Source organism: Microcaecilia unicolor, chromosome 2, assembly GCF_901765095.1.
Source record: "Microcaecilia unicolor chromosome 2, aMicUni1.1, whole genome shotgun sequence".
Classification (NCBI taxonomy): Eukaryota; Metazoa; Chordata; class Amphibia; order Gymnophiona; family Siphonopidae; genus Microcaecilia; species Microcaecilia unicolor.
In genome coordinates, this window is record NC_044032.1 from 304,976,752 (window position 1) to 304,994,625 (window position 17,874).

The window sequence follows — 17,874 nt, forward strand, 5'->3', positions numbered from 1 at the left end:
ACGTCCTCAACATCCAGGCCGTGAGAGCCAGAGACTGGAGGTTGGGGTGCAGCAACGCTCCGTCGTTCTGCGAAATGAGAGTCGGAAAACACTCCAATCTCCACGGTTCTTCGGAGGACAACTCCAGAAGAAGAGGGAACCAGATCTGACGGGGCCAATAGGGCGCGATCAGAATCATGGTGCCGCGGTCTTGCTTGAGCTTCAGTAAGGTCTTCCCCACCAAAGGTATGGGAGGATAAGCATACAGGAGGCCGGTCCCCCAATGAAGGAGAAAGGCATCCGACGCTAGCCTGCCGTGTGTCCGAAGTCTGGAACAGAACAGGGGCAGCTTGTGGTTGGTCCGAGAGGCGAAAAGGTACACCGAGGGGGTGCCCCACACTCGGAAGATCTTGCGTACCACTCTGGAATGGAGCGACCACTCGTGCGGTTGCATGACTCTGCTCAGTCTGTCGGCCAGACTGTTGTTTACACCTGCCAGGTATGTGGCTTGGAGGAGCATGCCGAATTGGCAAGCCCAACGCCACATCCCGATGGCTTCCTGACACAAGGGGCGAGATCCGGTGCCCCCCTGCTTGTTGGTGTAATACATTGCAACCTGATTGTCTGTCCGAATTTGGATAATTTGGCAGGACAGCCGATCTCTGAAAGCCTTCAGTGCATTCCAGATCGCTCGGAGCTCCAGGAGGTTGATCTGCAGATCCTTTTCCTGGAGGGACCACAGACCCTGGGTTTGAAGCCCATTGACATGAGCTCCCCACCCCAGGCGAGATGCATCCGTCGTCAGCACCTTCGTGGGCTGTGGAATTTGGAATGGACGTCCCAGGGTCAAATTGGTCCGAATGGTCCACCAGAGCAGTGAAGTGCAGCAACTGGTGGAGAGGCGGATGACATCTTCTAGATTCCCGGTGGCTTGAAACCATTGGGAAGCTAGGGTCCATTGAGCAGATCTCATGTGAAGACGAGCCATGGGAGTCACATGAACTGTAGAGGCCATATGACCCAGAAGTCTCAACATCTGCCGAGCTGTGATCTGCTGAGACGCTCCAGTCTGGAAGCCAGGGACAGGAGGTTGTTGGCCCTCGCTTCGGGAAGGAAGGCCTGAGCCGTCTGGGTATTCAGCAGAGCTCCTATGAATTCCAGAGACTGGGCTGGCTGGAGATGGGACTTTGGGTAATTTATCACAAACCCCAGCAGCTCCAGGAGTTGAATAGTGCACTGCATGGACCGGAGAGCTCCTGCCTCCGAGGTGTTCTTGACCAGCCAATCGTCGACATATGGGAACACGTGCACTCCCAGCTTGCGTAGTTACGCCGCTACCACCACTAGGCACTTTGTAAACACCCGTGGGGCAGAGGCGAGCCCAAAGGGCAGCAAACAATACTGAAAGTGCTGTGTGCCGAGGCGGAATCTGAGATACTGTCTGTGAGCTGGCAGTATCGGGATGTGAGTGTATGCGTCCTTTAAATCCAGGGAACATAGCCAATCGTTTTTCTGAATCATTGGCAGAAGGGTGCCCAAGGAAAGCATCCTGAACTTTTCTTTGACCAGGAATTTGTTCAGGCCTCTCAGGTCTAGGATGGGACGCATCCCCCCTGTTTTCTTTTCCACAAGGAAGTACCTGGAATAGAATCCCTGCCCTTCCTGCCCGGGTGGTACGGGCTCGACCGCATTGGCGCTGAGAAGGGCGGAGAGTTCCTCTGCAAGTACCTGCTTGTGATGGGAGCTGAAGGATTGAGCTCCCAGAGGACAATTTGGTGGCAGGGAGGCCAAATTCAGGGCGTATCCGCACCGCACTATTTGGAGAACCCACTGGTCGGAGGTTATGAGAGGCCACCTTTGGTGAAAAAATTTTAACCTCCCTCCGACCGGCAGATCGTCCGGTACGGACACTTTGAGGGCGGCTATGTTCCCATGGATCCAGTCAAAAGCCCGTCACCTGCTTTTGCTGTGGAGGCGCAGGGGTCTGCTTAGGCGCACGCTGTTGACGAGAACGAGCGCGCTGGGACTGTCCCTGTGCCTGACGAGGCCTTCGGGCCGGCTGGGTGTACATACGCTTGGTAAAGGCATAGGGCGCAGCCTGCCAGGCCCGGGAAAAACGTCCACCTGCTGAGGTGGATGCTGAAGGCGCCCGGTGGGAGAGCTTGTCGAGGGCGGTTTCCCGCTGATGCAGTTGGTCCACCAGCTGCTCGACCTTCTCGCCAAAAATATTATCCCCCCGGCAAAGGACGTCAGCCAGTCTCTGCTGGGTGCGGTTGTCCAGGTCAGAGGCACGCAGCCATGACAGCCTGCGCATCACTATACCTTGGGCCGCAGCACGAGATGCCACGTCACAGGTGTCATATATACCCCTGGACAGGAACTTTCTGCATGACTTCAGCTGCCTGACTACCTCCTGAAAAGGCCTGGACTGCTCCAGCGGGAGCTTGTCAACCAGGTCCGCCAGTTGCTTCACATTATTCCGCATGTGGATGCTCGTGTAGAGCTGGTAAGACTGGATGCGGGTCACGAGCATGGAAGATTGGTAGGCCTTCCTCCCAAACGAGTCCAGAGTGCGAGACTCCCGCCCCGGGGGCGCCGAGGCGGTATCCCTCGAACTCCATGCCCTCTTGAGAGCAGAGTCCACGACCGCCGAGTCATGAGGCAATTGGGGCCGCATTAACTCTGGGGCCGAGTGGATTCTGTATTGGGACTCTGCTTTCTTGGGGATGGTGGGATTAGATAGTGGTCTCAACCAGTTCCGAAGCAGTGTCTCTTTGAGAACATTGTGCAACGGTACCGTGGAGGACTCTCTAGGTGGTGATGGATAGTCGAGGACCTCGAGCATCTCAGCCCTCGGCTCATCCACAGAGACCACGGGAAAGGGAATGCAAATAGACACATCCCTGACAAAGGAGGCAAAGGAGAGGCTCTCAGGTGGCGAGAGCTTCCTCTCTGGTGAAGGAGTGGGGTCGGAGGGAAGGCCCACAGACTCCTCCGAGGAGAAATATCTGGGGTCCTCCTCCTCCCCCCACGAGGCCTCTTCCTCGGTGTCGGACATAAGCTCGTGCAGCTGAGTCCTCAACCGGGCCCGGCTCGACGTCGAGGCACCGAGGCCTCGGTGGTGTCGTCGAGTGGTGGACTCCCGCGCCGGCGGGGATGAAGCTCCCTCCATCGACGGGGACTCCACCTGCGTGGCGGTCAAGACCGGCGCCGCAAGCGGCGTCGGCGTCGAAGGCCTCGGCACCGGGCTAGAGCTCGCCGGCGCCACAGTCAACGGCGCCGAGGGCGCATCAGCCCTTCCAGGATCCCCGGAAGGATGGCTCGGAGGCACTCGTCAAGGCCCGCTGTCGGGAAAGGCGAGGGGGCCGGTAGAGGCGTCGGTGCAGGAAGCTGTTCGGGTCCAGGAGACTGCACCGAAGTGCTGGGACCCTGACGCGGCGGTACCTCTACTACAGAGGGGGACCTCTCCTCTCGACGCTGCCGCTTCCTCGGCGTCGACTCATCTCCGGCGCCGGGAGCCAGATGCATCGAGGGCGACCGATGACGGTGTTTCTTCGTCTTCTTGCGGTGCCCGTCATCAGCGCTTGGTGGAATTGAGAAGGAGGAGGTCGATCCCCCTCGGCCTCGAGGGACCGGGTCCGACAGGGTTCGGTCCCGAGGGCCCTGGGTAGAGGGAGTGACCGGGGCCGATTGCCCACGCGGCCTCTCACCCCTGCCTTCACCGGAGGACCGGCGGGCCGACGGGACCTGTGCTCCTGGGGTCGATGCCATCGGTGCTGATTTCGTGGACATCGATACCGGTACCGAAGAACCGGCCGTCGATACCGATGCCGTCGAAGTCGAGGGGCCGGCGCAAGTTCCAAAAAGACGATCCCGAAGAACTTGCCTCGCTACTTGTGTCCGTTTCCGGAGACCGAGACACAAAGTGCACGTCTTGGTATCGGGCTCCAGCCCGAGGCACTGGAGGCACCAAGCGTGAGTGTCGGTCTGCAAGATATGCCGGCTGCACCGACCACACTTTTTAAATCCACTCGGGACCTTCGAGGACATCGACGGAAAAATCGCGTCAGCGAAATCAAAGTCGTCGATGGTGGCGGTAAAATTCACACCTCGAAAATAAATCGACCGTGCGACGCCCCCGCTAAGAGACGAGGGAAAAACAAAGTTCAGCGTTTTTTTTTTGTTTTTTTTTTTTACTAAATAGAAAAACGGAGAACAATGAAACGAAAAGAGAAAAAGGAGAAAATTCGCGGTTTCCGGGGCTGACAGAGAGAGAGACGAACACGGCTCTCTCCAGCGCGGAAAAGAAAAGACTGAGCGGGAACGGTCACGCACGGGCGGGAAGACGGCCGCGCATGCGCGGTGGGCGTGCCCTGCGTGCGGGACCGCCCGCAAAGTTTTGTTCCGGTTGGTGAGGGCTGCCGTGGACGTCAACCCAGTCGTGAGAACAAGCAGCCTACTTGTCCTCGGAGAATGTTACTGTAGGCATTTTGATACGGTTATATGTTATATCGCAGGCAGTACTAATAGATTCCTTGTACATACTATGTAGAAGTGCTCGCCTGCTAACTGCATTGTGTAAATTTTGTTCTGGTTCATTGACAATAAAGACTTCTTGCAAATAAAAAAAAAATATGTACATCCAAGAGCTATGCTCTCCAATACATTGTCCGCATGTGTTACCCAAATGCTCAAAGTCCTTATTGCCAAAGCAGTATGAACTTTGCAACTAATAGTCCTTTGACCAGGTGAACCTTTCAGGTTACAATCATTGACATCTCAATGGGTCAGCGTAGCTTGAAGAGAGCTTCTGTCGGGCTGCACCAAACTTGTATTAAAGTTCCTCTCCAGCCATATTCTCCTCTATGCGAGACCACATTTCGGCCTGTCTATACCTCCCCATGGTGGGACAAGGTCCTACTATGGAAGAGGTATATATTTTTTTTGTTACATTTGTACCCCGCGCTTTCCCACTCATGGCAGGCTCAATGCGGCTTACATGGGGCAATAGAGGGTTAAGTGACTTGCCCAGAGTCACATGGAGCTGCCTCTGCCTGCAATGGGACTCGAACCCAGTTCCCCAGGACCAAAGTCCACCACTCTAACCACTAGGCCACTCCTCCACTCGATATTATTTGTTTTTGGTGTGGCACTAAGGAGGAAGCGAATCGGTTTATTATGTATCTTTACAAGGTTGACCCCCATATTAAATTCACCTCCCCTATAAGACACTGCAGACACCACGCGTAGGGGTCGGTACTGCAGATGGTCCAGTTGCACCGAGTACAACGCTTGAAGCTGCTGGTGTCCTCGATGTCATGGAAAAAGGGCACAAAAAAAGAGAAACCGCCCAACCGAGCAGACTAAAGGCGGCCGCGACAAAAAATTAAGAAAACTTAAAAGAGGGCAGAAAACCTTATAAAATAAAGGTAAAAGATTTCTTTTTAATGTTTAAGTTGAAACAAAAAAAGAAAAGGACAAAACACAAAGTTGGACGATGAAACGCCACGAACCAGATCTCCTGAGGCGAAAAACGGGAACGAATCAAAGAAAAAACTTTCCTTGTCGCCGGACAGAAAAAAACTGAGATTGCACGTTCGAGTCGTGGGTAGGAAATCGCTCGCGCATGCGCAGTGAGTTGGCCCTTCTCTCCTCCAGAAGCATTTGGCCCTCACTCCTATCATGGGCGACTGCTTTAGTCCAGCCCCAATCTCCTCCAGAGTGACTACTTCTACAGAGCAGCTTCAGAAAACACCAAACCTCACCTGCAGGTACCAAAGGTTATGGTTTCTTTTCTCAGCTATTTACACTAAGATTGCTTGAACAGGTTATTGAGAGGACGGGGGGAGAATAAGGTGGGTTGGGTAGCTGATGGCATTAATCTACTACTAAAATGATATGAGCTAAATCCAAACTAATTATAGCAACAATAATTGTTTATTCATTTAGAATCAATCCTCAACTGTTTCCATTAACAAAGCTGCAATTTAGAATACTGAATCAGATATTTTTTTATCATAATTATGCATTAGTCACCTATATTCACTGCTTTTGTCATCATTCCCTAATATTTAGGTCACCTGAGATATGGTGCTAACAGCTGTAATGACAATTATAAACCAACTTATGTCTAAGCTTAAACCAATATATATGCATGCAAGATAAAACTTTCACAGTTCTATTAATAGAAAAGGCCCCAAGTTATTTTTCCAAAACGCATGTTTAATTGCTGCCCCCCCCCCCCCAAAAAAAAAAAAAAAGATTTTTTTTTTAACTAATTGATTGGGAAATATACCTCTGGAGTTAATGTGGAAAATTCAGATGTAATATTTTAATGATTATGGAACTAATATCTACTAAAACAGTAGCAATGATTGCAACTGAGAATTTCTATTCAATCTAGTATGCTCATATTTCTTATTTCCAGACATAGCAAAGGCTCGGTTTTCATGTTTGATCTGAGAGTGACTGTGTTAGTACGCAGATGTATTTTGCCTTATTAATGAAGTTACATCCGGGGTATATTTTCCTGTCTCTCACCAAAATATGGAATTTGGCACATTATTCTTAAGTAAGGTTAGTTGACAGTAGTCTATATTACTATATTTTCTATTAATATTTGCCTTTGGAAGTGTCTTAATGGGGTCTCTGCTGCACCTATATTGGAACAATATAGTGAAGCCACTTGCCGTGCAGCCATTTCTAGGGGAACCCTTACCGCCACCCATTGAGGTGGCAGTAAGGGCTCCAGCACTAAACCAGCGGTAACTGAGCAGCATGTGGCACTGCCCAACTACCACCGGGTACACAACGGCGCTACAAAAATTAATATATTTTTGTAGCGGCAGATTTGAGCCTGCAAATTGGTGGGAAAATGTGGGATACAAATGCAACAAATAAAATATGATGGCACACTGAGGGTGGGAAGTACTGCCGGGCTGCTGCGGTAGCTCGGAGGTACTTCATTTTTAGCAAGCTGTACGCCACGTTGGGTTACCTCCACTTTGTAAAAGGGGCCCTTAATGCAGAAAAAAGTTATTTATCTTTATCACACATTAACTGAATAGCATACAACACAATGCATACAGTTACACCTCCTGAGGTGGCATTAATTGGTCCATATTATCTACTGCATTAAGGGTAAATGTGTGGTAGTTAACTCCACATTAGCTGTATATCCTATATAATAATTCTCACCTCCAACGTTCTAAAGTAGCTGCCTGTGTCCGTGGCTCCTGGAGTTGCTGAGCTAGGCTCTGTAGCTGGGCTGACGTCACTCACAGCTGATTCCCGCGTGTTTCCCTACTCCTCCCCCTGCCTGGGAATCAGCTGTGAGTGCGCCCCTCAAACACCCCCTCCGCGTATCACCCAAGCCCCCCCCCCCCCCCGGCACATCAAACACCCCCCCCCCCCCAAAGCACATCAACCCCCTCTCGCCACCTGCAGCTGCCACTGGTAACGCTGTCCGGCCGCTGCTGCTTGCTGCTTCCCCTGTTGAGCAGCAGCGGCAGCTACAAAAAAAAAAAAAAAAAAAAAAAAAACATAAATGTTTTTAAACCTGAAACGCGGCACCATAGACGGCCATCAGACATTGGCTGTCGGCTCTGCAGCCGCTCCTCTTGCCTCCACGTCACTGCCCCTGGAGTAAGACCCCGGAGGAGCACAGCGACGTGAGAGGCGAGAGGACGAGTGGCTGCAGAGCAGACAGCCGCGTTTCAGGTTTAAAAACATTTATTGCTTTTTTTCTTTTTGAAGCAGCCTCTGCTGCTCAACAGGAGGAGAAGCAGCAGCGGCCGGACAGCGTTACCAGTGGCAGCTGCGGGTGGCGAGGGAGTTTGATGCGCCCGGGGGGGGGAGGGTCGCTGGACATGGGTGGCTGCAGGGGGGGGCAGGGGGAGAGGAGGGTCACTGGAAGGCTGGAGGGGGGGGGCAGGGGAGAGGGAGGTGGGGAGGGAGTCCTGAGACCAGAGGGGGGGGGGGGGGGTGGGCAAGGGGACCCTGCAAGAGAAGGGGGGGTGGGGAACATACTCGCTCACTGTCTCTCACACACACTCTCTGACACACTATCTCTCTGTCACACACACACAGTCTCACACACACAGATACTCTGTCTCTCACACACTCTCTCTCTCACATAAACCCACACACACTCTGTCTCTGTCTCTCTCTCATTCTCTGACACACACACTCCATCTCTCACACACACTCTCTCTATCTCTCTCTCAAACATACACACTCCGAGGAAAACCTTGCTAGCACCCGTTTCATTTGTGTCAGAAACGGGCCTTTTTTACTAGTTATATTAGCTACTTTATGTGGGACTTATCAAATACCATCAAGGCATTGTGTTATATGTTATTGTGTGTCCATGCTACTAAAAGACGGTAATATCTGTATTGAGCAACTAATGCAGCTTGATAAATGCCCGAGCTTTTTAAAACTACCTGCAAATAAATATACCTTGTCAAAAGGAATTCCATATTTCTTTAGTATGGAAGGAGATATCAGGGTCATTTTGTGGCGAAGAAATGCATCACACCCTTGAGAACTGCTTGGGAAGAAACCTAAAGAATTAAAAAAAAAAAGTCACCACTCATTTAACCAATCCTATCAAGTGTTATAATTTAATTAGTTCAGTCTAATTTCAATTTTATAAGCAGTAACAAAGGAGACCACATTTTATTTCACTACCTTGATTGTTCAGAACATAGGAGACTTTTATAAAAAGGAATGAAAGGGGTTCTTTTACTAAAGCTTAGCTCAAGTTACCTGAACAGAGCCCATTTTATTCCTATGGGCCCTGCTGTAGATAACTCGAACTAAGCTTTAGTAAAAGACCCCTAAACACATCAACATTTTTGATTTTGGTACTGGACTGCCAGCTTGCACACTTTCACTCTCAATACCTATATTCCCTCATCTAAGGCCTGTCTTTTACTAGTTTACTGATACAGTATTGCTGATCTCCTACTTTAACATCTAATACTCATAATAATGTATATTACACTTTCAGGTTCACCATAATGCTGTACATTGGGTAATTTCAGTAACATGAAGGGTAATTCAGTAACAGGGTACCTAGGATAAGATGGTAAGCAGATGCCTACTTCCAGCTTATTCTAAACAGAAAAGCAGGCGTCTACTTTTCTTTATAGAATACTATCCCATGGGCCCTGCTGTAGATAACTCGAACTAAGCTTTAGTAAAAGACCCCTAAACACATCAACATTTTTGATTTTGGTACTGGACTGCCAGCTTGCACACTTTCACTCTCAATACCTATATTCCCTCATCTAAGGCCTGTCTTTTACTAGTTTGCTGATACAGTATTGCTGATCTGCTACTTTAACATCTAATACTCATAATAATGTATATTACACTTTCAGGTTCACCATAATGCTGTACATTGGGTAATTTCAGTAACATGAAGGGTAATTCAGTAACAGGGTACCTAGGATAAGATGGTAAGCAGATGCCTACTTCCAGCTTATTCTACACAGAAAAGCAGGCGTCTACTTTTCTTTATAGAATACTATCCCATGTTGCAAATAACAAGCCTATATTTAAGGTGTGATCACTTACACCAACCCTATAATTTAGATATGTACAATGATGTGAAAAAGTATTTACCCCCTTCTGATATCCCATTATTGTATATATGTTACACCAAATGGTTTCTGATCTTTAAACAAAATGTAATATCAGACAAAGAGAACCTGAGTAAACATATAAAGCGAAAGCTACATACCTGTAGAAGGTATTCTCCGAGGACAGCAGGCTGATTGTTCTCACGAATGAGTGACGTCCACGGCAGCCCCTCCGATCGGAGATCTTCACTAGCAACAGCGTTTGCTAGCCCTCGTGTGTGCATGCACCGTGCGCATGCGCGACCGTCTACATGCCCGAATGCGCTCGTGTTCGTCAGTCTAGTACATAGCAAAGACATAGACAAGGGAAGACACAACTCCAAAGGGGAGGAGGGCGGGTTGGTGAGAACAATCAGCCTGCTGTCCTCGGAGAATACCTTCTACAGGTATATAGCTTTCGCTTTCTCCGAGGACAAGCAGGCTGCTTGTTCTCACGAATGGGGTATCCCTAGCCCCCAGGCTCACTCAAAACAACAAACAGGGTCAACTGGGCCTCGCAACGGCGAGGACATAACGAAGATTGACCTAAACTTATTCAACTAACTGAGAGTGCAGCCTGGAACAGAATAAAAACAGGCCTAGGGGGGTGGAGTTGGATTCTAAACCCCAAACAGATTCTGCAGCACCGACTGCCCAAACCGACTGTCACGTCGGGTATCCTGCTGAAGGCAATAATGAGATGTGAATGTGTGGACGGATGACCATGTCGCAGCCTTGCAAATCTCTTCAATACTGGCTGACTTCAAGAGGGCCACTGACGCTGCCATGGCTCTAACACTATGAGCCGTGACATGACCCTCAAGTCAGCCCAGTCTGGGCATAAGCGAAGGAAATGCAATCTGTTAGCCAATTGGATATGGTGCGTTTCCCCGACAGCCACTCCCCTTCTGTTGGGATCAAAAGAAACAAACATTTGGGCAGACTGTCTGTGGGGCTGTGTCCGCTCCAGATAGAAGGCCAATGCTCGTTTGCAGTCCAATGTGTGCAGCTGGCGTTCAGCAGGGCGGGTATGAGGACGGGGAAAGAATGTTGGCAAGACAATTGACTGGGTCAGATGGAACTCCGACACCACCTTCGGCAAGAACCTAGGGTGAGTACGGAGGACTACTCTGTTATGATGAAATTTGGTATAAGGAGTATGAGCTACCAAGGCTTGAAGCTCACTGACTCTGCGAGCTGAAGTAACTGCCACCAAGAAAATGACCTTCCAGGTCAAGTACTTCAGATGGCATGAATTCAGTGGCTCGAAAGGAGGTTTCATCAGCTGGGTGAGAACGACATTGAGATCCCATGACACTGTAGGAGGTTTGATGGGGGGCTTTGACAAAAGCAAACCTCTCATGAAGCGAACAACTAAAGGCTGTCCCGAGATCGGCTTACCTTCCACACGGTAATGGTATGCACTAATCGCACTAAGATGAACTCTTACAGAGTTGGTCTTAAGACCAGACTCAGACAAGTGCAGAAGGTATTCAAGCAGGGTCTGTGTAGGACAAGAGCGAGGATCTAAGGCCTTGCTGTCACACCAGATGGCAAACTCCTCCATAAAAAGAAGTAACTCCTCTTAGTGGAATCTTTCCTGGAAGCAAGCAAGACACGGGAGACACCCTCCAACAGACCCAAAGAAGCAAAGTCTGCGCTCTCAACACCTTCCAATCTCCACGTTTCCTCGGAGGACAAGTCCAGAAGAAGAGGGAACCAAAACTGACGCGGCCAGAAAGGAGCTATCAGAATTATGGTTCCGCAGTCTTGCTTGAGTTTCAGCAAAGTCTTCCCTACTAGAGGTATGGGAGGATACGCATACACTGTTCCCCAATGTAGGAGAAAGGCATCTAACGCTGGTCTGTCGTGGGCCTGGAGCCTGGAACAGAACTGAGGGATTTTGTGATTGATCTGAGTGGCAAAAAGATCCACCGAGGGGGTGCCCCACGCTTGGGAATACGCCTATGTTCAGTGACCACTCGTGCGGTTGCATTATCCTGCTCAGCCTGTCGGCCAGACTGTTGATACGCCTGCCAGATAAGTGGCTTGGAGAAACAAGCCCTGACGGCATTACCAAAGTCACATCTGGACAGCTTCCTGTCACAGACAGTAAGATCCGGTGCCCCCCCTGCTTGTTGGTGTAGTAACATGGCAACCTGATTGTCTGTCTGAATTAAGATTACTTGGTTGGACAGCCGATCTCTGAAAGCCTTTAGAGTGTTTCAGATCACTCTAAATTCCATGAGGTTGATCTGCAGACCTTTTTCCTGAAAGGACCAAGCTCCTTGAGTGTGAAGCCCATCTACATGAGCTCCCCGCCCCAGGAGGGATGCATCCGTCGTCAGCACATTTTGAGGCTGAGGAATTTGGAATGGACGTCCCAAGGTCAAATTGGGCCGAATCATCCACCACTGCAAGGAATTCCGAAAGTCGGTGGACAGTTGGATCACATCCTCTAGACTGCCCGCAGCTTGATACCACTGGAAAGCTAGGGTCCATTGAGCTGATCTCATGTGTAAATGTGCCATGGGAGTTATGTGAACTGTGGAGGCCATGTGCCCCAGAAGTCTCAACATCTGCCGAATCATGATCTGTTGAGACGCTCAAACCATAGACACTAGGGACAGGAGATTGTCTGCCCTCGCCTCAGGGAGAAAAGCCCAAAATCTTCATGTTCAACAGTGCTCCAATGAACTCCATGAATAGTCATTCGCATGGACTGCAGAGCACCCACCTCCGATGTACTCTTCACCAGCCAATCGTCGAGATAAGGGAAGACATGCTCTCCCAGTCTGCGCACTGACGCTGCGACTACAGCCAGGCACTTGGTAAACACTCTGGGCGCAGACGCCACACCAAAGGGCAGTACACAGTACTGAAAGTGCTGCATTCCTAGCCAAAACCGAAGACACTTCCTGTGAGATGGGAGTATCGAAATATGGGTATAAGCATCCTTTACGTCCAGAGAGCATAGCCAATCGTTTTCCTGAACCATGGGAAGAAGGGTGCCCAGGGAAACCATCCTGAACTTTTCTCGGACTACATAATTGTTCAGGCCCCTTAGGTCTAGGATGGGACGCATCCCTCCTGTTTTCTTTTGCACAAGAAGTTCCTGGAATAGAATCCCAGCCCTTCTTCCCCTGGTGGAACGGGTTTGACCGCATTGGCCTTTAGAAGGGCGGAGAGTTCCTCTGCAAGTACCTGCCTGCTGAGAGCTGTAAGAATGAGCTCCCGGTGGGCAATTTGGAGGTTTGGATATCGGATTGAGGGTGTATCCTAACTGGACTATTTGAAGAACCCACCAGTCGGAGACTATGAGAGGCCACCTCTGGTGAAAAAACTTCAACCTCCCTCCTACCGGCAAGTAGTCCGGCACGGACACTTCGACAGAGGCTATGCTGAACTGGAGCCATTCGAAAGCCCGTCCTTGCTTTTGCTGGGGAGCAGAATGGGCAGGCCGCCGAGAAGCAGGAGTGTACCTACGCCTAGAGTAGGAATAGGGAGCACTTCTCTTCCCTCAAAAAAATCTCCCAGATGAGGAGGCTGTAGCAGAAGACGCCCAGTGGGAGAGAGAATCCATAGAATTATTATGCTTTTTAACCTGATTAACATGATCCTCTACTTTTTCTCCAAAAAAATTGTCCCCCCAGCACGGAACATCCGCCATCCACTGCTGGACCGAATGATCCAGGTCAGAGACACGCAGCCATGACAGTCTGCGCGTCACTATACCTTGAGCAGCGATCCTGGATGTAACATCAAAAGTGTCAAAAGTACCCTTGGCCAGGAACTTGCGACACGCCTTCTGCTGCTTGACCACCTGGCGAAAAGGCTCGGCCAGCTCCGCAGGGAGCGCATCAACCAAGCTGGACGGTTGACTTATCGAGTCCCGCAAGTGTATGCTCGTGAAGAGCTGGTATGATTGGATCTTGAACGTGAGCATAGTGGCCTGATACTTCTTTCTCCCAAAAGAATCAAGAGTCCTAGTTTCTCTGCCTGGGGGCACCAAAGCATAGTCTCTAGTACTCCTGGCTCTCTTGAGAGCGAAATCCACCACCATGGAATTGTGGGGTAATTGGGACCTCATCATTCCAGGTTCACCGTGGATCCGATATTGGGATTCTGCTTTCTTTGGAACCACAGGGACAGACAGAGGGGCGGACCAGTTTCTCATAAGGACTTCATTCAGTACCTCATGGAGAGGGACTGTCACAGCCTCTTTAAGTAGAGAAGAATAATCCAGGACTTCCAGCATGTCAGACCTGGGCTCATCCTCAACCTCCACAGGGAAAGGAATAGCTGTAGCCATTTCCTGGACAAAAGAGGAAAAAGAAAGACACTCTCGTAGAGATAATCTTCTTTCCAGCGGAGGAGAAGGGTCAGAGGGAATCCCAAAAGATTCATCGGAAGAGAAGTACCTGGGATCTTCCTCTGATTCCCACGAGCGCTCCTGCTCAGTGTCAGACACAACCTGAGTGAAAGTACTCTGACACTGGACCTGTCTCGATGCCAAGGAACGATGTCCTCCGTCATGATGTCAAGAAGTCGACACCCAATCCGACTGCAGTGAAGCTCCCTCCACCGACGTCGAAGGGGAGTCGACCTGGGTGGCAGCAGACACAGATGCCGCAGGCGGCACCAGAGTCGGAGACCTCACCACAGGTGAAGGGCCAGGCACCGCTACAGCAGATGACACAGAGGGTGCAAGCACCCCTGACATCGAAGCTGATTGTCGCAGTAAGCCTTCCAGAAGTTCTGGAAAAGGCCTGGATATGCTCATCGAGAGCCGCCATCAGAAAAGACTGTGGGACCGGTGGAACAGGCGGTGTCAGAATCCGTGGAGGCTCAGGAGCAGGTACCGGGCTGCTAGGAGACCAAAGCATCGGCACCTCCTGTATCGAGGGGGAGTGGTCCTCTCGGCACCGACGCTTCTCGGGTGCCGACTCTTTCGACGCCCCGGAGCTCCCGGTACCGTGCGTTGAAGGAGAACAACGACGGTGCTTCTTAGCCTTCACGCAACACCCGTCATCGAGACTCCTCGGTACCGATGAGGAAGACATGGAATCCTCATGTCTTCTCTGGGCCGGGTCCGACGAAGGTCGGTCCCGGGGGGCCTGCATAGCAGGAGGCCTCAAGACAGGTGGAGACCCACTCGACGTCTCACTGCTCCCAGCGCGAGTTGGTCTCTCAGCAGCCATTACCTGACTCCTCGACGTCGATGCTCCTGTCTATGTCGACGACGCCGACGTCGGTACTGATGTCGAAGGACTGGACCCGGCTCCAAAAAGCTTCTCGAGACACTTGAGTCCACTTCTTCATACGAAGAGACAAACTACTAGCGGCTGGGCTATGGTCGGCCCCATGGCACTGGATACACCAGGAGTGGGTATCGGTACCTGAGATGGTCCAGTTGCACCGAGTACAATGTTTGAAGCCTCTGGGTGTCTTCGATGTCATGGAAGAAAAAACGGCTTTGGCGAAATCAAACGACGCGATTGTGCCAAGAAGAAAAAGCACAAAAAAGGGAAAAAGGCTGGCCACGTTGAAAAAGAAAGGAAACTTAAAAAGTGGACAAAAAATAAGAAATACGAGGAAAAATAAACTTTTTTTTTTTATTGTCTTTAACAATTGAACAAAAAACAAAAAGGCACAAAGAAACAACTGTGAAGAGAAGTTCTCCACCTGGGCCGAACGGAGCGCAGTAGAAAAACACTGCCGCACCTAACCACAGAGAAGAAACAACTGGAGAGAGGCACGCTCGCACAGCGGGCGGAAAGACATGCGCGGTTCGCGTTGCTTGCGGAACGTTCCACAAAGTTTTATTTTGCTTGCAAAATGTTTACCGGTTCCTGGGCCGCCACGGACATCGACCCAATTGTGAAAACAAGCAGCCTGCTTGTCCTCGGAGAACTACCAATACCACCATGACCTTGAAAAAATGTCTTTGGTAATGTGGAAAGGCTGAATTACATGGTATAAATTGCTAAGGTCCCTCTGTGGGAAGGAGCACTGGGAATATGAAAGTACGTTTCTTTGAAGTCCAGGGAGAGTAGAAACTCCCCAGTATGCAATGTTCATACTTATACCAGGCAGGAAGATTGACTCTGCAGAGCTGCCACACATGATGTTTTTTACAGGTAGAGCAGAGGAAGGGCCTGGCCTGCAGCCGCTACTGCTGTTCCTGGCTGTGGCATGCCAGCCGGTGGAGGAAGTGACCTGATGCAGTGTTCTTAAAAGTAAGGCCCACGGCCTGCAACTAGCAGCAAAAATAAAATGACAATGGGGACTGCCATTGTCTCATGGGCATTGCATTGAAGATCTTTATCCTAGGAGGATGACTAGTCTGCCTGATGGCAGGGCTGACCCTGAATATTTCAAAGTAGGCTGTAATAGAATAGATCCATTGAGTTTTAAGAGTTTAGAACTCAATTTTGAGATACCACACAAACAAAATATTTACTATTAATAAACGTATTCAAACATTTTACCTTGAGCAAGTCGTTCTAGTCGCCTTCCATGCTCTGGTGGTATAGCATACCTAAAATAGAAATTTGAATATAGAAATTTTGAGCCCTGGAAATGAAAGACCTAGAAACATTATCATTTAAGTAAAATCACCAGTTTCTCAAATGCCAACTGAAATAAAATTAGTTTTACATATACATTATTACCATATATACTCATCTATAAGTCGATCACTTGTATAGGGCGAGGGCAGATTTGGGATTAAAAATGGCCAAAAATGCTGCGACCTGTGTATATGTCGAGACTGGGTCCCACATTAGTCCCTCCCCCTCCCCCTTGCACCTCCGTATCTAACATTGCTCCCTCTTTCCCTTCTCTCCAGTATCTCCCAAACCCACCCACATTCCCCTAGCCCACAGCTTCACAGATTTCAACAGGGTCAGAAAAGACTTAAAAAGCCAGAAGGAAACAGCTAAATAATCAGTTTTCAATATATGAGGATTACATATATCCCTCACTGATATGATAGGTCTCTCACACTATACTTTGGTAACTTCACTAAAGTACAATGTCTTTTTCACAAATTATATAACACCTCCTATCCAAGAAGAATATTTTATTCAGTAATCAGTATTTCTCAGCATCCAAACACACTCCTGTTTTTCTTCCCCACCCCCCAAAAAAAAAAAACCCTGCCAGAGTCATCGCAAGAACAGAAGCCTGCATCACATCATTTAGGACATATGCTATAAAGGCTAAGCTCACTTCCAGTAATGCAGCTTGCCCAGGATCCTAGGAATGAAGCTCCTGATCAGAAGAATTATCCCGGATGAACCCTAGAAAGGCAAGCCATGGCTACATAAACACTACAGACAGAAGCCTGAAGACTTAATACATCAAAAGAATGCTTTAAGGATGCTTTCACCCTGGGATCCTTTAGATCTTTCAGCATTATGTCTCCATCAACCAAAACAGTAGTCTCTTTAGTGACAACAGTCACCAAGGCACCTAGCTATAAAAGCTTTTCCTTTTCTTCTGTACTAAGGATACAGTTTGGAGTTTGGACGCATTACCAACACAAAGACCAACCTCAGGAGAATCCTCCATTTAACTGCCTGAATTTCTTGATGCACAGAAAGACAACAGGTAGTCTTGTAATGCAGGGGGTAGGCAATTCTAGTCCTCAAGAGTTCCAAGCAGGCCAGGTTTACAGGATATCCAAAATGAATGTACATGAGATAGATCTACATACCAAAGAAGAAGTGTATGTAGATGCATCTCCTGCACATTCATTGTGGATATCCTGAAAATCTGACTTGCCTATGGCTCTCAAGGATCAGTATTGCCAATGCCTACCAAAATGGGATCTCCTAAGAAAAAGACACCTTCCTGAGTAGAAGGAGCTATACCAAGAGCCTCTAGGAACTCAGAAATCAAGAGCTGATACTCTGCTGTCTTAAACAGTGAGGTTATCACTTTGGGTACAAGGAATTTCTCCCTCTTCCAAAGACTCCCTAAGTAAATAAGCTCTGGACACTAAAGATTTTATCTGGACTGTGGGAGCATCCAAAGCAACAGACTGAGTCCTAGTTTTCCAAGTATTCCAAGCAAATGTGTTTAGTTATAGGAACTTTATAAAAGAGGGCTGCAGAGGCAAGAGGCTGCTGAGAACCTTGAGCTCTTAAGTAATACACCTGGAGAAATTCTGCACAACATAGAATTTTCACCTGTGCATAAGCAGATCTCCTCAATCTTTCTCTCCCTCCCGCACGGAAATCATTTGGCAAGAATAAGAGCAAGT

The 17,874-nt window shown here is 49.3% G+C and overlaps 1 protein-coding gene across 1 annotated transcript in view; it reads right to left on the reverse strand.

Moving 5' to 3' along the window:
• The window catches only part of KDM4C (lysine demethylase 4C), an 865,731-nt gene that overhangs the window by 598,859 nt on the left and 248,998 nt on the right, over window positions 1–17,874 (reverse strand). Inside the window, exons 6-7 of the mRNA XM_030194306.1 lie at window positions 16,097–16,146; window positions 8,440–8,543 (exon numbers count right to left, since the gene is read on the reverse strand). Of these exons, the coding sequence (XP_030050166.1) occupies window positions 8,440–8,543; window positions 16,097–16,146 (154 nt within the window). The remainder of the gene's footprint in view (window positions 1–8,439; window positions 8,544–16,096; window positions 16,147–17,874) is intronic.